This window comes from Bidens hawaiensis, unplaced genomic scaffold (genome assembly GCF_021521415.1).
Source record: "Bidens hawaiensis isolate Kalapana, Puna unplaced genomic scaffold, B.hawaiensis_p1.1 tig00014833_1, whole genome shotgun sequence".
Classification (NCBI taxonomy): Eukaryota; Viridiplantae; Streptophyta; class Magnoliopsida; order Asterales; family Asteraceae; genus Bidens; species Bidens hawaiensis.
The window spans coordinates 257,131-280,296 of record NW_027492311.1 but is presented as its reverse complement, the minus strand read 5'-3'; the positions used below and the strand labels follow the sequence as shown (position 1 = coordinate 280,296).

The window sequence follows — 23,166 nt, the reverse complement described above, 5'->3', positions numbered from 1 at the left end:
TTTAACGAATTATTAATTTAGCACCATATCCCCGAGTCTGGGCCGGCAAAAAATATTATCTTAGAGAGTTTATTAAATAATCGAGTATTAATTATCGAGTTCTACTGTATGTGTCTTACATCATATATTTACATGTTTTCATACATATACGTCTTTATATATCTTCATTATAACAAGTGTTAGGTTACACACAACTTATCCGATGTTATCCCTTGGTTAAGAAGACTTGATGGAGCTTGTAAGACAGTTAAAAGCCCTATACAGTTATTAGTTACTTGATGAAGCGTTTAACGTGTCCAGATAACTAATAATAACCCAAAATATAGTTTTTAAAGACTTTCTTAGTACTATATCTCACCATTTATTCTTGACATGTTACCTAGTACAATTTACATCAATCATAATATCTAAAAATACACACAATAAATATCCACATAAATAAAAAGAAAAAAAAATCTTGAATATTAAAAAGAAAAAATAACCCAATAATATGTTACCCCCAAAATCAAATTTGAACTCACAAAAATATTAAAAGGCATGCATCAAGTAAAAATAAAAAAATAAAAAAATAAAAAAATAAAAAAACTAATCTTTACAAAGCGGTTTAACCTTTTGTTTGCAGGATCTGGGTTTGGGTCATCGGTTCGAACATCTCTTGCTCGTAAGTTTAATCCTAATCTTATCAATTGATTACATATGTTCATTTATCTATTCAATTTTTATGCATTTGTGTTATCTATTTGTGTCAAATTTATTGATTTTAAGTTGAATTTTGCAAATCAATATAGGGTTTAATTTGATCTGAATTGTGTTTATTACATTATGTTGAATTTGGGGGTTTTTTTTGTTAATGATTGTTATTTATTAATGTTAGCTTACATTTGAGTAATTTAAGTTCATTTCTGTAATGGGTATTCAAAATCTTGCAGAATTTTAACCATTTTTTTAAAAAAAAAAAAATTATATAAATATTTTATCTAGCTATAATTTTTTTTATCAAATAGAAGGCAAATGGGCAGCAAGCTGCGCCGCTAGCCTTTTTTGGATTCAAGAATTAAACTGTTTATGGTTTTAATGGTGTGTGCTGCATTGTTGGTTTTTCGATAATCTTTTCGTGAGTACTGAATTTGCATCGTACTCCAGGAATATGATTTCGGGCTGATGACATTTTGGGCATATTTGCATTTACGATCGATATATTAAACAGTTGATTACATATGTTCATGTATCTATCCGATTTCTATTTGTGTTATCAATTTGTGAAATTAGTTAGTTGAAATTGTTGAATCAATTTAGGGTTTAATCTGATCTGAATTGTGTTTATTATATTATGTTGCTAATTTGGGGGTTCTAATTAATGATTGTTATTTATGGATGTTAGCTTACATTAGAGCTATTTAAGTTCATATCTGTAACGAGCATCCAAAATCTTGCAAAATTTTTTAACCAAAAATTGGTTTAAGAATGGTGTGTTTTTAACTGTTTGTGGTTTTAAAGTTGTATGCTGCATTGTCGGTTCTTGATAAGAACCTTCTATGATTTGTGACTGATGACATTTAGGGCATGTTTGCATTTAGTGTATCTGTGTAGGTGCCAAATATTATGATTATTTGAATTACGGAGGTGTTTAGGATGGATTTATAAAATAATTTATCTACTTATTGTGTTTGTTTAAAATCATTCACATGCTTTTGAGCGATTGTATATTGGTTTTAAAATTTCGTGCATAATCCGTGATGTACACGATGCTAATGAGATCGCATCAGGTGTAACGAGGTGCTGCGATTCCCTGATGCGAGTATGATGCGATCTAAATCGCATAATGCGCGACGCGGTCTGATGCGCGCATTTCCGACTCTGAGTTAAAGTTAGTTTCTGCATTGTGTAGGGGGTGCTATAGCTTTAATGTCTTTGACTTTATTATATATTTTATTTTTTTATTTTTTAGTGTTTAGAAGTTTAACAAATTAAAATATTATCTATAAATATATGCTTAGTATATTTTGATAACAAACACCTCATATACGGTGACGCGTGCGCATCGCGCATTTGCTTTTTGGATCAAAACGCATCGGAGTGCATTTCGCTTCTTAAAACTAAGGTTTGGATGAAGATATTGTTTGATGCTAACTTATTTTTAATTTGTATTAGTTAAAACAAGATTGAAGCTTAATCTGAGACTGCAAGAAGTATTACACAGCAACTTCAAAGGTCATGAAAATGTAAAATTCTGCTGACGACAATACAAGGAAATGGAGTCAGAAGTTTCCTTTGATCATGAGGTGTCCAATCAACCTGATGATGTTTTTATTAAAGATGTAATTACATCTGAAACAAATCATGTTACATCTAATCAGCCAGGTAAAGATTAGTTTGTTTTATCAAGGTTCTTTCATTTTTGCAACATTTGTTCATAATTATATGTAATTCAGCGAAGAAAAAAACACGGCAATGGGCAGCATGGACACGTCAAGAAGAAGAAAGCTTCTTTACCGCATTACGCCAAGTTGGCAAGGCAAGTTATACTGTGATATTATATCCTACATATATGGATGAAGTTCATTACAAAACACTAATTTATTGCGAAAACAAAAGTAACAAGCCTAAATCGTTTAATTGTTTTTATCAAGCGTTTATATTTTTAATTTTACTTTTACTTGTTAAATGGAAATGCATTTGTTATGTACATAACTAACCATTAAGGTAGCATATGTTTTTTTCTAAACGTTTAATGACCCATGTTTAGGTTATGTGTAGGTAATATAAACTATAGCTGACCTGCAAATGTTTAGGGTCAATAAATACACGAATTTTGTTCAATTCTTTTTATGAATTTAATGAGAGGTGTATAAACATTACATTTCAACCATTTTCTTATATATTAAATTTTTTTAAGACTAAAATGAATAATTTATATCGTTCTTCCTGTTCTAAAAAAAACTGGCACCGCCTAGGGCCCTAGAACCCTCTCATTTCACACACACATACATGCATAATTACATACAAACGGAGATGATTATTTCAGAACGCTAACTTTTTACGAGTATACGCAGAACAAATCTAAACCATTTAACTTTTGGATAAATTGTTCATATTTTCAAAATTTTGTACTTTTGCATACACATGTGTATGTTATGTATATAAAAACCATCAAACTAAATGATCATACATTTTTTTAGTTTTGTACCGTTTATCTACACATGTATAGGCCATGTCTAAACCAATAATCAAACCAATTTGTTCACACACGCACACAAGACTGCAAAAATGTATACCCTTTTTTTCTCCTTGTTCTTGCAATATAGCATTCTGGATTAATCCTTCCCCTATGTATGTGTGCATATTTAAATGGGAAAATAAATACATGGTGCTAATATCTTATGTGCTGTTGCAGAATTTTGAGAAGATTACTTCTCGTGTGCCAAGTAAAAACAAGGATCAGGTTATTCTTTGTTTATACAAATTTAAGTTTAATTCTCGTGTAATATAATGTTTTCTCTGTTAATTTATATCTAGTTTCTCAATTTGAAGTTCAAATTACCGCTCTTTTCAGGTTAGACATTATTACTATCGTCTTGTAAGACGTATGAACAAATTGCTGGGCCCTGAACTTTCTCTTGATGCCAAAAGTTCTAAAGACACAAATGCTGCTATGCTTCGATGGTATATATTCATCTCTATTTTTACTATAATAACCTTTTAACATATGGTCATATTTTGTATCTAATATATGATATAGAACATATTTGCTTTCTTTTTCAGGTGGTCATTACTTGAAAAACATAGCTGCAAAGCCTCTAAACTTCATTTGAAGCCTCGCAGATTCAAGATTTTCATGGAGTCTTTGGTTAGCTAATTCACAAAAAAATATGGTTTTTATTATCCTACTAAATGCATTTAATGAATTATTATTGTTATTTTATTTTTGTCATGAAGGAGCACCAATTATTGAAAGATCGAAAGAAGAATATAAGAAAAAGACCGAATCCGGGAGGAAATTGTTCTACTGCACCAACTAATAATAAACCAGCAAGACAACCTCGCAAATCAGGTAATTATATTTCACAAATTTCTTATTAATTGTAATTGTTTAAATATCTATAAAGTTTAGTTTTTTCTAAAGGTAATGCATATAAAAAATGGGAGAAAGCTGCAATTGCTGGTGTTTCATTGGTTGCTGATGCTGCTGAACATTTGGAACGAACGTCATTGGATAATGTGACTAATAGTGTAGAAAATGTAAATGGTGAGTTGCATGTTTAACAGAACAAACATTCGAACACGATGAGTTAAACAAACGTGGCTTTCTTGTTCGTGTTCATCCATTAAGAAAAACTAGTGTGTTTGTGTTTGTTTATGTTCTTTCGTTAACAGTATAAAGAATGTAAACAAACATCACTGAACATAGATGAAAGAACATAACTGAGTTAAAACCAACTAGCAGTAAATCTAAACAGCAATGCGTTGGGCCAAAAAAGCTATTACATATAGACTAAGTTGTAACAGGCCTAAAAGTTTTAAATGAATATATTTGTGAACGAAGATGAACAAACTTAAACAAACGAGCATAAACGAGTTTAATTGAACTAACGTAAACAAACTTTCATGAGCATAAATGAACACAAAACTTTGTTTGTTCTTTCGTTTAACGGTTCACTGAACGTTCGGTTCGTTGATGGGCCATCATAAAAATAGCCCCTTTTTTTTTCTAATGTGAATATATGATTTGCTATCAGGAGACACGGGTTTGGACCTGGTTTCAAAAAGCATCTCCCAAGTGCCAAATTTTCATCAAAATATGAAACTTAAACTTCAACTCTTCCCCATTGATGAAAGTACACGCAAAGCATTGGAAATGGTAGGAACTAATTAATTAAACGAACATTATTATTAAGTATTTATGTTGATTAAATTTTGTAATTTTTTTTCAGGATAATCACAACCCGCATCTGGAGCTAACATTAAGTACACGAAAAAAAATATCATCGGTTTTGGAACATATGAATCGAAAATGGGGTAGTTGTAGCATAGCTTCTGGAGAATTAACACTTGTGCCTTATTATGTTCAGACATTAAATATATCAAATTGTCAAAAATGGACTCGGGATTCGGTTTTAAGCGCTGGAGATATATATGCAGCGACTGGAAGTCCTTCAATTTTCCGCTTAAGGTTTTTATATTTTCGTAACTTCGTTAAAGAATTTATTTTCTACATGTTACGTCTCATAAATGTTTTATTTTTGCTGTTATTTTAAGGTATGGTTGGTTTGCTAAGACGTGCTCAACACTAGAATGGGCCGACAGTTTGACTAACATAAGTGTTGGTGATTTACTCTCTGAGTTATCTCATAATCAAGATGCCAACTGTGTTGACTCACCACTGCCACCTGGCTCGCCATGTCAGCAACAAATTTCATTCAGTTGTGACTCGTTTGATGCTGCAATAGCTGCACATATAAATGGTAAAAACGCCTTCCAGCCTACCGTTGTTTCTTCAATTTGGGATGCAGATGAAGCGTGTGATGCCTTTTCGTTCCCGAAAAAAGTACAAGTTTTAGAAAATTGTTGTGGAGATGCTGCTGCTACGAGCCAAATTCCGTCTGATGCTCTTGTTGAGGTTTAAATTTTAAAATAGTTTTAAATTTTTTTTCTTTTGGGAACAATTTCACGCACACACAATATATATAGATGAGAATGCATTATGCAGTATTCTCAGTTCTCAGCATATTACAGGTGCTGAAACAAACACCTCTTTATATACATATGTATGTATATATTCAAAAATCCCATATGCCCAAAGTTTCTTAATAACATATATACTTTTGTAATCACTAAAATTATCATGTGTCCATTTCAAATTAGAAAAGATAAAACCAGTTACTTGAAATAGTGTTTTTACCGAATAAACTAATGGGAAAATAACATTATTACTGTGGATCATCAAAGTGAATATGACTCTTCGTTTATTCAGTGAAACACGTCATTATAAGTAATTGGTTTTCATTTTATTTACCATGAAATGTGTAAATACGATATTATCCGTTCGTTGAAGAGTAAATATAATGTTAATAAAATTTAGAAGGATATGTAAATACATATATGGCTTTTTATTAATTCGTGAAATGACAGTGTGAATAACAACATATCTTGAATCATATTAATATGATTTGTTTTATATTTTGTTCATAGAAATCACCTGAACAAAAGGAGCAAAATGATGATTATCCTGCAAAAGTGCATTCAATGGATGCATGTCATTTTAATGAAAATCCTGAGGATGTTTCAGCAACGGATGTCAACTCGTTAACTGATGTATACTGGGTATGTCCTTATACATGTTTAATTTCATATATATCTTCTAAACTTCATAATATCATCACTAATATTTTGTGTTTCTTATATTGCAGCCTGATTCATTAGGAGCGTTGGATTTGGATGCAGCTTCATGTAGATATACTAACGATGTTATTTTAAGCGATAGCATTGGTGGATTGAATTGCCTTCTAAACAACAGCCTTGATGCTTTTCATAACTGTTCATTGTTTGGATTGGAGAAAAGAGAAACACCATTAACAAAACTTGGAGCTCAAGAAACCGTTTCCTCTTTCGATCAAAAACCAAAGAGTGAAACTTCAGGTTGATTTATACAATTAGAACCGCGTGCATTTTCTGAGATGATAACCTTTTCTTTTCATGTTAATATGATATCAAATATGGCAATATGACTTTAGCGTCTTTAGAAGGGCTCGCTTTTTTTTATTATAGGAGACTCTTTGCTAATGTTGTACAAAGGTAACGGTTGATTTGAGGTTTGTGAGACATGTGTTTATCATCTTTGATGATTCCGGAGATTGTGTTTACATATAAAATTGTTTGGGATCGTAGAATGTGTTCTTTCTTTTGATATGATGTTTTATTAGTATCTAGATATGAAGTAAGCATTGTAACGTGTTGGAACTTGGAAGTCTTTGTGATTGCTTCTTGATGGTGTCCGTCGGTTTGTTGCGTTTTGAGATACAATACGTTGTTTCGTATGTATTATCCATAGGTGACAATTCCTAACATGACCCAAAATACGACAAAAATATAATCAGTTTCGTTCAGGTAAATGTGAACTATTGTTACTGTAACTTGATGTATAAAACAAAAATATAAGCAGTTTTTTTGTAAGTAAACATAAAACTATTGTTACCGCAAGTAACATGATGTATAAAACAAAGAGTGACGAGTTTATGTGCACTAGTTTATAAAAGAATCATAATTTAGAGCCTCAGCTAACTTGAAAAAGGAAAAGAATTCAAATATAAAAGACTAAGCTTATGCGCACACCCCTGACCACTAACATGATATACGGATCGTGAAACATTTTTCACATATCACACGGGTCGTATAAGGTTATATGATCTGTATGATATTATAAAACAATTTATACGGGCCCGTGATATGATAGTGATGTGTTGTGTCATAAGTTATACAGGATGTATAGCCTTATACAACGCATATAACAAGTGTTTGTGAATGCTTCTTGAAAGTGTCCATTCGTTTACTGTCTTTTGACATAGCAATATTTCTAGAGGTGGCAAATAAATAACAAACGTCCGTGCTAGTCTTCTATATAAAAAGAAAAAGCTCCACAACTTGTAAATAGAAAATGAGATTAGAAAAATGAGGACTATAGGATTTGCACCCAAATTGTTTCAATGAAAGGACAATGTTGTTACAAAATCAAACCTGCAGGGTCGCTAGCCAGATTACAATTAGGCATTACAACTTAAAAGGTAGCGGGGTCACTTGACCTCCGTGCCATGGATGAACCTAGCCGTTGTTGATCATGTGTAATCTATTCAATGAGCATGTTGTGTCTGGGTTATACATTCAGTTTATTTAATTAAACATGTTGTGTTTTGTAAATGAGCCGAGTCAAACATGAGCTTTACTCGTTAAATTTAAAAAAGCTTTTCAAACTTGAGCTCCGTTAGAGGTTGACTCGTTTGTGATTTATAAATTACATTATGTATATACATATGTATATTTGTTTATTTTTATAGTAATAATTTTATATATATAACATAACACATTTTGTGTATTTTATTATCATTGTAGATGTATATTTGTATATACAAGTTGAAAACCTCACACGTTACGATGACTCGAACTTGATTCATGAAGGAATCCTAACGCTTCCACTTGTTACTTTGTTGGAAACAGAAAGGATACAAACCCTCTCTCTGTTGTGACAAAGATGTGAGAACTCGGTCGGTATCCGTTCTTTATGACACCGTAAATAAATTATTTTGTGACCAAAGTTGAAAGTGGAAAGGTGTTGGAATTAAATGTCACACCCCGATCAAAGGCGGCGGAACATGCCGGGGTGCAACGGATTGCCCAAGAACACAAGACACTATTAAAGTGATAATATTTAATCAACTCATTAATTGCATTCAATCATCAAAGTAACACATATTGTTCATACAAATAAACACCAAAATATAATAAAAAGATATTGTTCATTCTTCTAATAACCTAGTGGTATCAAAATAGAATGACGTCTTCGAACTCCAACTCAAGTAATAATCAAACCTGTAACAATGCATAAAATAATATTTTTCAACGCGTATGTTGGTGAGCAATTTCATAGTTTTGATTATATATGATATGAGCGAAATCCACAAACGTATATGAGACTATAAATAAAAGCATCAATCGTGGCATATAAAACATATGTAAATGAGGATCCTTTCTAATCGGTAACAACCGACATACTTGGATAATGAGGCCCTATTCTACTAGCACAAGGCTAAGTAGTTAGGGAGCGTATGATCATACTTAATGAGGCTCAACAACAACATAAAAATATGCACTCGTGCATGTAAAGCATATGAGACATATAGCACACAAAAGAGCAAGTATTCTAAGTATCACACACCCTAAAGTTTGTGGTTTGAGAAATGTGTATAATAAGTCATTCTTGTTTTGAATAAGTATGCATGTTACCCCCAAAATATAAAAGTGAAAACAGGGGATGAAATGTACTCACGTTAACTAAGTAACTTGAAAGATTGATTCGTGAATAATCGAAGATCGGGTTAACGAGCAAGACCTAGATTAAACGGGTCTTAAGTTAGTAGGTAGTCTTGGAAGGGTTTAAAGTTAAATATGACAAGTAAAGTAAATACATGAAGTTTATGGTTTAAAATGTAAATATTTGGGAAATTAAATACATCTTCTAAAAGTAAGTTTACTCGAAACCGGGTCTTGGTATTTCATTCATAAATATTACTCAACCTATGTTAAGTAACTTATGTGGGTTATAATGCGCTATTGCAAGACCCTTGGGTATATGAATACCAAAACAAGGTTTTAATCGAGTGTTCGGATTTGTCAATTTGAGTCTAGATAATTAACTAAACTCAAAGTCAACTTTCCAAAATGTTTTTAGATAACTTAATAAAATCAAAAACACTTAACCAAGTATATAGTTCTATTGTGAAGAACCTTAATGTCCGTTAAGCGAGTATTTGGTTCACCGGTCCAAACTTGTTATAAGATCAAGTTGGATTCCGACACACCAAGTATGTTGATAAAATAACTTAAAATTAGTTTAAAATACATTCTTGAAGAAAATATGAGTTTCAGTGGCCAAAAACACACTTGTGTGTCTTAAGCAAGTGAACTCAGTTTAGTTCGGTTTTGGTTCGGTCCTTGACTCGGAATGATTCCGAGGATGGTTGCCACATACCCAAATACTATAGAACTATAAAAAAATGATTTTAGAAGTTATAATATTCAAATCTTACATAAACATGTTTATTTAACTATTTAAAACAAAACTAGTAAACAAAACTATTTAAAACAAAACTACTAAACAAAACTAGTAAACAAGAGTCCCGTCTTGGTTCGGTCTTGATTCGGTTCTAATCTCGGGATAAAACCGAGACTAGTGACTTCATACCCAATACCATGGAACTCTTTAAACATGAATTAGAAAACTAAACTACTTACACTATAAACAAGACTAGTAAAGCATTAAAGGAAAATAGTATAATCAAGAACTACAATGAGTCCTCCATGAAGCCTTGCCTTTTAGCATATCACCTCCCGGAGAAGATGAAAGCCGAAGGAAACAAGGGGTGCATAATATATATATGTTGTACCACGAGATTTAATTAGTAAGTAACCAAAACAAAAATTAAAGAAGGTTTGTTGCTTGATTATTATGAACCTTGAAGGTTTGAGATGGTGTTCTTAGTTTGAGAGAGAAAAAAGATGAATGAGCAAGAGAAAAATGAAGAGGATATGTTTGTATATATAGGGTGTAAGGCCCCGTTACCGGTGCCTCACATTTGGACGTTGGATATACTCATAAACGCAGTTCATCATATTAGAGTTAATTTAAACATTCACGGAAATTAAAAACATTCATAAAACATTACATTAATCCATAACTTGTTTTAAAACAACCATCTTGTCTTTCAAAATAAACCAAACATTAAACATGAACGCCTTGAGTCTTCCGATGTTAGCCTCTTATTCAATGCCACGTGTTCCCCTCAAGCGAGTTGCCTCATCCTACTCAACTGCGTGCATACTAAAAGTCAGCTACGCTGAGTGAGTTCTAGTTAATTAACTAACATACAATACATCCATACACATTCTTATATACGCACCCGAAGGTACATATACATACATAGTTCTATACCATTCCTCGTACGTTCATACTATCATACATTCCTTCTTTCCTTTTTATACATACACATATACATATACTTCAACCTAAAAAGTTCGCAGATATTATTAGGGTCTGTTCCCTACATTCGCGGATATTATTAGGGTCCGTTCCCTACATTCATGGATATTATGAGAGTCCGTTCCCTACATTCACGGATATTATTAGGGTCTGTTCCCTACATTCGCGGATATTATTAGGGTTCATTCCCTTTCTAACCATACCTTCCATACCTTTCTATACTTTCGTAATTATAACTTCCATACGTACATACATCGTTTATATTTCATATATATATATATATATATATATCAATCATATCTCTAAACTACCCCTTGACGCTACATGCAATATCCGAAGATCGTTCATACATTGTCAAGCATTCATTCATACGTAATCATATAAGACATACACTTACCAATTAAGGTAACTATATTAACAGTTCACATCGATTATGCACACAGCCCCGAAAACATAACAAAAGTGGGGCTAGAAACTCACCTGGATCCTGTTGCGTTCGCCGTTAATCGTTATCCCCTTCTTTAATTGAGCACGCCTGACTGTTAAATATATTTATATGTTAATTAACGATATAATTTTCTAGGTTGGGCTCGTTGTTTAGTTCTTGACAATGGGCTAGTATATTTTAAATTAGATATGGGCTTATCTTCATGAGGACTTAGTTAATTCAATCCCAACTGTCCTCTATCTGGGCCCAACTGAGAATTGATCAGCCGAGAACCCTTTGGCAGGGAACTCGTGTCCGAGAACACTTTGGTTGACCGAGAACGTTGACCGAAAACCATCAACCTTGACCGAGAACCCCTAGTTTGACCGAGAACTCTCAGCTTTGACCGAGAACTCCCAGCCTTGACCGAGAATTCAACCAAAAACTCATGGTGACCGAGTACTCAGGTCTGATGCTTCCAGTTCATGTTTTCTATCTAGATTTTCCTTTCTAGGCTCTAACTACTATTTAACAGCCCATATCGTATATTTTAACCATCATTTCTACTCTCCTTAGCCGTTAAACGTCCAATATCATCCCACTATCAAGATTTAACCCGTTTCTAGCATAAAGCTTGGACCTTTATATTTTAAAATGTCCTAGGCTAGATCTAGGGTTTCCTTTATGAACCGTATCTAACCATGAGTCCACTAAGTCCAATTAAATCATCAAGTTTGCGTTTTTATGAAGCATTTAGACCCGATCTACTATAGGCTATGTTGCACGGGAACTGGTACGGGAACGGGAAACGGGCACGGCGGGAACTGGTATGGGAACGGGAAACGAGCACGGGTACGGGAACAGGAAACGGCAAAACTCAAAAAATCAATAAACAGGTACGACAAAAAATACATATAAAATATATATATATATTACATAGGTAATTAAGTATTAGTAACAAATAACTAAATATATAATTTTTATTTATATATAATGTCATTTAAACATTATATGTATAAATTTATAAGTTGAGGACCAAATGTAAGCTAGTCTAGATAGTGAGGGTTAAATGTTAAAATGCATAACCTAATTTAATACTATTTATGTAAATATTAACAAAGTTTAGGGACTAAATGCAAACAATTAAAATATCAAGGGGTTTATTGTTTAAACCCTAAACTTATATTAATAAAACAGCCGCCTTCTTCTTCTTCTTCTTCTTCTTCTTCTTCTTCCTCCTTCATCTTCTTCATCCGTTTTTCAGCGTCGGAAACTGTATGTGGCGCCGGAAACGTTTAAAAATTGCCCCCAAAGTCCTGGAAACGTACGAAACACTATTGGAATTTTCGAAACGGTCAATGGCCGTCCCCAACATTACAGAAACGGTCAAGAAACGTTTCCTGCTGTCCCCGACGGCGTTTCCGTCCCCGACGAGTTTCCGGGATGGGGTACGGCACCTAGGTCGCGTTTCCGTGCAACATAGACTATAGGTTAAGTTTCATGGCAAACCGTTCATAAAAACGTAACCTTTAATCATAGAGAACATACCTTTTTGATGTTTCTAGGTTACGGCTAGCCTTGGTTATGAACCTTGATCTTGTATTTAGCTTGAGTAACCAATATCTATCGGTATTCGACTTGTATTTGGTCTTGGATCCCTCTCCTTCTCCCTCGGCCGTAAATAGGAGAGTGTGTGTGTTTATGGTGTAGGCAAATGTGTAGAATGGATGGAAATGGAAAGGATTAGGGTTAATGGGGTATTTTTACGCCCTTAAGCCCATGGACCTAAGGCCCATCTTTCCTTTTTGTTCCATAATTACTTCCCTTTGATTAGCCTACTTATCATACCTTTATTATTTAATTATTTCCTAGCCAAATCAAGTAAACTCGATTATTATAAGAAATAATATAAAATATTATTACTTGAAATTTTGGGATGTTACAAGTCTTCCCTCCTTAAAGAGGTTTCGTCCCCGAAACCTAACTATTACATGAACAGACTAGGGTAAAACTTGCGCATCTCTTCCTCGACTTCCCAAGTGGCATCCGATCCCTTGCGGTGCTTCCATATCACCCTCACTAAGGGTATAACCTTATGACGAAGTTGTTTCTCCTTGCGATCGACGATCTCTATCGGTTTCTCAATATAGTTCAACTGTTCATCAACCTCAATGTCCATTAATGGAACATGAGACGTGTCATCAGCCAGACATTTTCTCAGATGAGAAACATGGAAGGTTGAGTGAACTCCTTCTAGCTCCTCGGGCAATTCCAGCTTATAAGCTACTTCACCCACACGATCTAAAATTTTAAACGGTCCAATATAACTCGGACTCAACTTTCCCCTATTTCTAAAGCGAATGATCCCCTTCCAAGGCGAGACCTTGAGTATCACATTGTCACCAACGTTAAACTCGATCGGTCGTCGCCATTTATCAGCATACGACTTTTGTCTGTCCTGGGCATCTTTCATTCTTGCTTTAATCTGTTCGAACTTTGAAGATGTCTCTTGGACAACTTCCAAACTTCCCATCTCTTTCTAACCAATCTCTCCCCAACATACCGGGGTTCTACATCGTCTACCATAAAGCATTTCGAATGGCGACATTCCAATACTTGAATGATAACTGTTGTTATAGGAGAACTCTGCCAGATGCAGATGATCATCCCAAATTCCACCAAAGTCTAAAACACAAGCACGTAACATATCCTCAAGAGTTTGGATCGTCCTTTCAGACTATCCATCGGTTTGAGGATGATACGCTGTACTGATGTTCAATCTCGTTCCCATAGCTTCATGGAACTTCTTCCAAAACCTCGAAGTAAACTGTGTATCTCTATCAGGCACGATCGATAACGGTACACCATGCTTAGATACAACTTCTTTGATGAACAAACTTACTAACGTTTCTAACGAGATAGCCTCTCGTATAGGCAGAAAGTGAGCACTATTGGTCAAACGGTCCACAATCACCCAGATAGTATCATGATGTTTAGCTGTAAGAGGTAGCTTAGTTATGAAATCCATAGCGATGTGTTCCCATTTTCATTCAGGTATCTCAAGCGGTTGCATTTTTCCATAAGGCTTCTGATGTTCGGCTTTGACTTGTAAGCAAGTTAAGCACTTACTAACATAATCTACTACATCGTTCTCAATTCCTGGCCACCAGCAATATCTTTTCAAATCTTGGTACATCTTGGTAGCTCCAGGATGAATTGAGTATCGTGACTTATGGGCCTCATCTAAGATTCGACCTCTAAGATCTCGATGGCGTGGAATCCACATGCGGTCAAATCTAGTCTTAACTCCATGAGTGTTTTCCATCAACTCATCTTGCTGGCCATAAACTCTCTCTTTCTTCACTAACCCTTCATCTAATAACACCTCTGACTGTACTTTGATGATTTCTTCAAAAAGACTTGAATTCATAATCAGCTGGTATGACTTTACTGTTGCAACGACTTCCTCATTCTTACGACTTAGCGCTCAGCGACCACATTAGCTTTACCAGGATAGTACTTAATATCGCAGTCGTAATCCTTTATCAACTCTAACCATCTTCTCTGCCTCATGTTCAGCTCTTTCTGCTTGAATAAGTACTTTAAACTTTTATGATATGTGTAAATAGTACACTTAGTACCATACAGATAATGTCTCCAAATCTTAAGGGCATGCACTACAGCTGCTAGCTCCAAAATCATGCATCGGATAAGTACTCTCATGGACTTTCAACTGTCTAGACGCGTAAGCTATCACTTTCCCTCACTGCATCAACACGCAACCTAACCCACGATACGAAGCATCAGTACAAACAACCAAATCCTCATCACCATCGGGTAGAGCAAGGATTGGAGCTTGTGTGAGTCTCTTCTTTAATTCTTCAAAAGCTTCTTCTTGGAACTTAGCCCAACTGCATACTACCGTATTTCGGGTCATACTGGTCACCGGTGCGGCTATCTTGGAGAAACATTTGATGAATCTCCGATAGTAGCCAGCTAACCCTAAGAAGCTTCGTATGTCAGTCGGATTTTTTGGATTCTTCCAGTTCATTATTGCTTCAATCTTAGCGGGGTCCACCATAATTCCTTCAGGATTAATCACGTGACCTAAAAATTGCACTTCTCGCAACCAGAACTCGCATTTCGAAAACTTAGCATACAACTTCTCTTCCTTCAGAGTCTCCAATACCTCTCTCAAATGTTTGGCATGATCAGATTCATTCTTTGAATAAATCAATATATCATCTATGAAGACGGTAACTGATTTATCCAACATCGGCCAACATACCCTATTCATCATGTCCATAAATGTTGCAGGATCATTCGTTAGACCGAATGACATTATGAGAAACTCGTAGTGTCCATACCGCGTATGAAACTTTGTCTTAGGGATGTCTGCCTCTTTCAACTTTAGTTGATGATAGCCTGATCTGAGATCTATTCGTGAGAACCAGCTCGAACCTTGCAGTTGGTCGAACAGATCATCAATCCTTGGCAAAGGAAATCTATTCTTTACCGTAAGCTTGTTCAACTCTCGATAATATATGCACATTCTCATGCTTCCATCCTTCTTTTCACGAATAAAACCGGTGCGCCCCACGGGGAAACACTTGGTCTAATAAAACCCTTATCGAGGAGTTCTTGCAGTTGGGACATCAATTCTTTCATCTCGGACGGTGCTAGACGGTAAGGCGCTTTCGCGACGGGTTGGGCTCTTGGTACTAAATCTATCTGGAATTCTATCTGTTGGTGCATGATGTCAGTAGTTCAGTGTCGAGTGTCTGTAATCGTGTTAGTTAGATTTGTGTTTGTATGTAAGCGAAGTTACTAACAAGTTCGCTGATATGGGCGAACTTGTTAGACAAGCGAAGTTAGGGACAACTTCGCCTGAACATGCCAGGCGAAGTTGTCGTGTCTATATAAGCTGTTTTGTTTACGACTTATTAAGAATTGAGTTTGTTATTCATGTATTCGAGTCAGAGAGTTTGTATTCAGTGATCATAGTATCACGTGTTTACGGTTAGAATACAACGTGTGTTTGATTATCGTATCGTGTGTTAGCTCGTATTGTTTTCTATACTCGTAACGTCTTACGTAGGGATTCCGCACCTACGTAGAACGCGATATCTCGTGTAGATCCGGCTGGGAACCTACAATTGGTATCAGAGCATTTGCTCGATTATGTGGTTCGGGATTATCACGCGGGTGTAGAAATCGTTCCGTTCGACTATTCGCGGGACGAGTTTTCTGAGTTTTTGTGTTATACTCACCTCCTACAATCATAAACAACCCATAACACCTTCACAAACCTCGTTAAATCCAGAAATAAAACCTGCATATTCATCGTGTTCATCAGGCGAAGTTGCCGTCACTGTTCGTAGGGTTTCAGCGAAGATATAAGGTTAAGCGAAGTTATCCACAACTTCGCCTACCTTCTCAAGTTTGCTTATCTCAAGCGAAGTTACCCATAACTTCACCTACCTCTCAAGTTCGCTTACCTTAAGCGAAGTTATTCACAACTTCGCAGAATCAGGCGAATTTAAAAAGGAAGCGAAGTTCAGAATCAGCGAAGTTCAGACTTAAGCGAAGTTATCCACAACTTCGCCTACAGTACTGTTTAAAATAAATTTTTTTATCTTTCGAGTTTCTTTGGGTTTCGTGAAAGATGTCTTCAATAAACATTACGGAACTAGTTAAGATGGAAGTGGAAGCGGGTTCGGCTACAAAGGCACCAAAGATGCTTAAGAAAACCGATTATGTAGCGTGGAAAGATCGTTTTGAACAATATGTCAAGTACCAAGATGCTAAGATGTGGGTGTGCATACAAGATGGTTACATTCCACCTACTACTGAGTATGAGGGTCGTGATCAGATCAAGAAATACAAAGAGATGGAAGAAGAAGAGAAGAAAATGTAAGAGGCAGAAAGCAAAGCTCATGCAGCAATTACAATGGCTCTTCCATAAGAGATTATGCACACTTTCAGAAAGTATAAAACTGCCAGAGAGCTTTGGGAAGTGCTTGAAAACCGGTTTGAGGGCAATGTGGGAATACGTGCATCGAAGATTAAACTTCTAAAAACCCAATTCTCGGTCTTCAAGTATCTGAAGAATGAATCACTTGATGATATCATCACTAGATATTATCATCTGATGACTGAACTCAGCAACTATTCAATTGTTTACAAAGAAGATGAGATTGTTGAAAAGCTTCTTGATGCTCTCCCACCGAAATGGGAGATGTATACTGTGTTGATGAGAGAAGACAAAGACTTTGCTGACTATGACCTGGAGACAGCAGTTAACAAGCTAAGAACGTTTGAACTGAACATGGTACCAAAGGAGACACCTACCGATCAGGTTCAAGATCCGGGTATGTATGGTGCAAAGGTTAACTCAGGATCAAGTTCGAAAACCGAATCATCTGCTTATTACTCTAAGGGGGAGTCAGGCACTAACTCAACACACGAAGGACATGTATCTCTCAACATGAACGGTGATGTGTGCTTTGTAGCTGGAGGATCAAATGCTTCTCAACCTCAAGCGACCAAGAGTAGTTTTTCCCCAAGTGTTTCAAACAACAACTACTCGAAGATGCCCATGAGTGTTAAATCTGCTGAACAGCAGTTTGCTCTCTATGCATCTTTTATTGCTTCGTATGAGAATTACATTCAGGGTAAGATTGTTGATCCTGCAATTTTGGATGAAGACTATGATCAGATCGATGTTGATGATCTGGAAGAGATGGATCTGCAGTGCAGATGGCTATGATTGTCAGAAGGGTTAAGAGGTTCATGAAGAAGACTGGCAGGAAGTTTGTCGGTGAGAGGCTAGGGTTTGATAAGTCGAAGGTTCGCTGTTACAATTGTCAGCAGAATGGCCACTTTGCAAAAGAGTGCAAAAATGAACGTGTAGAACGCAGTCAAAACAGATCTACACAGCAGAGTGGTAGTGGTAATGACTATAGAGCCATGATTTCCAGACAGAATGAGGAGTACAACTGGAATCTGCATGTTGAAGAAGTATTTGAACAGGCCAATTTGGCAAACATCGAAACTGCAGATAGTGAGAAGGGAACTGGCGAAAATGAAGCTTACATGGCAGATGTGGCAGACCAGCTCTCCGAGGTAAGTACCGAACTCCCTTGTACTAAGTGTGAACATCTGTCTGAACAACTGACAACTATAACTGATCAGTTTGTTAGTTTGGATGCGCAATTTAAAACTTTAAAAGAAGATCATCATTTCACTAAAGCTAGAGAAAATAGTTACAAAGTAAAAATTAAAGCTAGTGAGAAAGATATTAAAAGTCTTAAAGCAAAGCTTGCTGAAAAGATTCAAGTGATTGATCTTAGCTATGAAGTTCTAGAAGAGAAATCCAAACTAATAGCTGAAAGGGATAAACAGATAGCTGATCACCAGGTGAAAGTGGTGGAACTTAACAGGAAACTTGAGCAATTCAGAAATTCCTCCGCTATACTTGAACACCTCGTTAGTGATCAAGGTTCCCCAGTTAAAAGGGGAGGAATTGGTTATCATGAAGTTCCACCACCTTTCAATCATAATTACACTTATGACCCTAGTAATCAGAAATCTGTCGATGTTGACTATGGTCAGACAGTTCCGGTTAAAGTAACGATTAAAGAACCAGAAGTTAGTAAAGGCGAAACAAGTAAGCCTGTTACTAGTGTTAAGATTTCTGCTCCGAGTCCTGTCTCATCAAACTCGGACAAGTCATCTGAGTCGAGTGAGACAAAACAAGAGGAAGTGTTACCAAAAAGTGGAGAGAAAAATAAAACACCTGAAAAGAAGTCTCCACTAAACCCGTATGTCCCACCATATGTGAGACAAACAGGAAGTAATACAGCCTCAACATCTAAGACAACGTTTGATAAGAAAGTTGAACACATGAGTTGTTTCAGATGTAATCAATTGGGACACCTTGTTGCTAATTGCCCTCTGAAGCAGAGATTCAGAGATGTGAGGCCTTCGAGAACTGAGAATAGAACTAACGGAAATGTTAAAACTGAAAACCCATCAAAATTCAGAAATTGGTCTAATTCAGGTTTTCAAAGAAAAAGATCTCAGTTTTTCACTGCTAGCAACCAAACCATAAGTAATAATTCTTTTAATTCACGAAGGTTTGAATGGCCTCATAGACAATCCACAAGAAGGTATCCTGTTAGGACTCACAGAAATTATTATGATACTAACTTTGGACAGCCAAGGTACGGGATGTATCGACCCAAGACCAATCGGTCTTGGGTCCCCAGATTTTAATCATCTGCTTTAATCGTGCAGGAACAGTTGAACAGGGCTGCCAACAATCAATGGGTTGTGGATAGCGGCTGTTCCCGGCACATGACAGGTAACAAGAAATTGTTACACGACTGGAAACCTGTTCAAGGAGGAAAAGTGAGTTTCGCAGGAGAGAGCGGTGGTAGGATTACAGGAATAGGGACGGTGTCGAATGGAAAGATGACTTTGGAGAAAGTAAATTTTGTTGAAGAACTGAAGCAGAATCTGCTGAGTGTTTCGCAGATTTGTGATAAAGAGTACACCGTACATTTTACAAAGAATGAGGCGATCGTGCTATATCCTGGTTTCAAGATACCAGAGAATTGGATTGTTATGAAGGCTCCAAGAGTGAAGAATACGTATATCATGGATATGAGGTTGACTGAGATGGCCACAGAAGAATCGTGTCTTCTGTCAAAAGCAACTGAATCGGAGTCCGAGTTGTGGCATAGGAGAATGGGGCATATTCATCTTCGGAAAATGAACTACCTTGTCAAAAATGGGCTTGTGCTGGGTGTTCCCTTGAAGAATTTCAACTTTGAAGACAAATGCTTATCATGCAAAAAGGGAAAGCAACACAAGAAATCCCATCACACCAAGAAGGTCAATTCAATTGTTAGTACCCTAGAATTACTTCACATGGATCTCTTCGGTCCCGTGAATGTAAGAAGTCTAGGAGGAACATCTTACTGCTCGGTGATCACTGATGATTTCTCTCGATATTCCTGGGTATATTTCCTGAAGTCAAAGGATGAAACTGTTCAGATGGTAAAGAATTTGATTACCAAGGTTGAGAATATCATGGGAAAAAGGGTTAAGTACATCAGAAGTGACAATGGGACTGAGTTCAAGAACTATGAGATGGAGATCTTCTGCTTACAGAAGGGGATTGAACACCAGTACAGCGCACCGTATACACCGCAACAAAATGGAGTGGCTGAGAGGAAGAACAGAACCTTAATTGAAGGAGCCAGAACCATGCTGGCTGATTCGAAACTTCCCGTGGTGTTCTGGGCTGAAGCTGTTGCAACAGCCTGTTATATCCTTAATAGAGTGTTAACTGTTAAAAGATTAAATAAAACCTGTTATGAACTTATGCATGGGAGAAAGCCCAACTTGAGTGGTCTTGAACCATTCGGGTCCCCATGTTCGATATTAAAGACCAATTCTAAATTTGGTGAAGTAGCCGACGAAGGAATCTTAGTCGGATACGTTGTTGGGACTCCCAACAGACGGGTCTTTAATACATCGACCAGCAAGGTTGAGGTGGTGTGTAACACTGATATCACAAGTTACAAATCACCAAAACCAAGCACGGGACCCGCTGGGGTTTTCGACTATGATAGACTCTTTAAATCTTTTAACATGCCTTATTTGGATTTTGCAGAAGTTGAGGAAAGAATTGCTACGAAGATGATATGCGATGAGGAAGACACTTTGGTGCAACGACCACAGTATGATGAATGTCAGCCTTCCTCGTCAAATGTTGTCAATACCCCTGCTGCCTCTACTGAAGAGGAATTCATCAATCCGTTTCACTCTCAACATCAATCACCCATTGATGAGCTATCTTCGAACTTGGAAGATAATCTGAATGTCAGTTCGGTTCCGACTACGAGAATTCACAAAGATCATCCTTTGGAGAACGTGATAGGTGATCTGTCCGCCGGTGTACAAACAAGAAAAAGCTTGAATGAGCACACCTGTGTTTACACAAGCATTAAAGACACGGGCATTATCAACGATTGCTTGTACACCTGCTTCATCAGCCATATTGAACCAAAGAACTATCAAATGGCTCTTATGGACAGCTCGTGGATCGAAGCCATGCAAGAAGAGTTAGCTCAGTTTAAGAAAATGGAAGTATGGAATTTGGTTGAAAAACCGAAGAATGTGCATGCGATAGGCACGAAATGGGTCTTCAAATGTAAGAGAGATGAGAAAGGGATTGTTATCAGGAACAAGGCGAGGCTGGTTGTTAAAGGCTTTAATCAACAAGAGGGGATTGATTACAATGAGGTGTTTGCTCTTGTGGCAAGATTGGAAGCCATTCGGCTGTTTTTGGCATTTGCTGCTCATAAGGAGATGAAGGTCTTTCAGTTGGATGTGAAGAGTGCGTTCCTAAACGGTAAAGTCGACGAGGTTGTGTATGTTGAGCAACCTGCGGGTTTTCCTGACCCTGACTTTCCCGATCACGTGTACAAGCTAAGTAAAGCGCTGTATGGACTACATCAGGCACCTCGTGCCTGGTACTCAACGTTATCCGATTACTTGCTTGAGAATGAGTTTTAAAGAGGTAAGATTGATAGCACATTGTTCTTCAAGAGAAAAGGAAGCGACTTTCTACTGGTGCAAGTCTACGTGGACGACATTATCTTTGCTGCATCAAAGGTCGCCATGTGTCAGGAGTTTGAGGCCGTCATGAAGAAGAGATTTGAAATGAGTGCTATGGGTGAACTAACCTTCTTTTTAGGATTGCAGGTTGATCAGAAGAAAGATGGGATGTTCATTCATCAGATGAAGTATGTCCATGATGTTCTCAAACGTTTCAAGATGGAGGACAGCACTTCATATGATACTCCAGTCTGCGTCAATCACAAATTGGGTGCTGATTCAGACAACGATGCAGACGTGGACCCAACCCAATATCGGGCTATTATAGGTTCTTTAATGTACTTAACTGCTTCTAGGCCTGATATAATGTTTGCTGTTTGTCTTTGTGCACGCTTTCAGGCAAACCCAAAAGAATCTCATTTGAAGGGTGCGAAGAGGATACTGCGGTATCTCAAAGGCAGGCCGAAGCTGGGGTTGTGGTACTCGAGAGGAGGAGACTTGGAGCTAGTCGCTTACACAGATTCTGATTATGGAGGGTGCAATCAGAGTCGGAAGTCAACGACAGGTGGATGTCAGTTTCTTGGTGGCAGATTAGTGTCATGGCAATGCAAGAAGCAGACCTCAGTCGCCATTTCAACCTGTGAGGCAGAATACATGGCAGCATCCAACTGCTGCTCCCAGGTTCTTTGGATTCAACAACAGTTGCGCGATTATGGTCTGAATTTCTCACTTACACGTATTTGCATTGATAACACTGCTTCTATCTCAGTAACTAACAATCCCGTAAAGCACAGTAAAACTAAAGATATTGACATTCGTCATCATTTTATACGGGATTGTGCTGAGAAGAAACTGATTGTGCTCGAAAAGGTGACACGTTAGATAATTTCGCTGACTTGTTCACGAAAGCGTTTGACAAAACTAGATTTCAAAACCTTGTTGAGCTGATTGGGATGATCAATCCCGAGTAACCATGTCGTGTGTTTTTGTGTTTAAAAAAAAATAATAAGAATAATAATAATAAAAAAAAAAAAAACGTCACTATCGCTTAAAATTATGTCGGTTGCCTCAGTTTGAAGGACATGTCTTCGGATATGTTTGGTCCTCATTTCTACTGGTAGAATATGAGGATAGCCATTAACCAGATGACTGAAAGTGACCGGGGCGGTTTATGATGTGTTTTCATTCTTTCGCTGAAAATTAATCGATCATACTTAGTTAGAAGGACACATACTTGTATGTGGTCGGTCCAGCTGATCCATTGGATCTTCGGGATAGCCGTTTCCCTGAAGACTTTGATTTGGTCGGGGCGATTGAAGTTAAATTTTTTCTTTACGGGAGATGAAATTATTTTTCAAGTCTA

At 36.7% G+C, this 23,166-nt stretch overlaps 1 protein-coding gene across 1 annotated transcript; it reads left to right on the top strand.

Annotated features, from left to right (window-relative positions):
• Positions 1 to 1,570: 1,570 nt before the first annotated feature.
• LOC143547811 (TSL-kinase interacting protein 1-like) lies at positions 1,571 to 6,965 on the top strand. The gene is made up of 12 exons (XM_077039139.1): positions 1,571 to 2,361; positions 2,433 to 2,515; positions 3,395 to 3,442; positions 3,554 to 3,663; positions 3,763 to 3,847; positions 3,937 to 4,051; positions 4,124 to 4,246; positions 4,737 to 4,858; positions 4,932 to 5,170; positions 5,257 to 5,617; positions 6,190 to 6,321; positions 6,408 to 6,965. The coding sequence occupies exons 1-12, from the start codon at positions 2,253 to 2,255 to the stop codon at positions 6,639 to 6,641; spliced, it is 1,761 nt and encodes a 586-aa protein (XP_076895254.1). The 5' UTR covers positions 1,571 to 2,252; the 3' UTR covers positions 6,642 to 6,965.
• Positions 6,966 to 23,166: the final 16,201 nt, after the last annotated feature.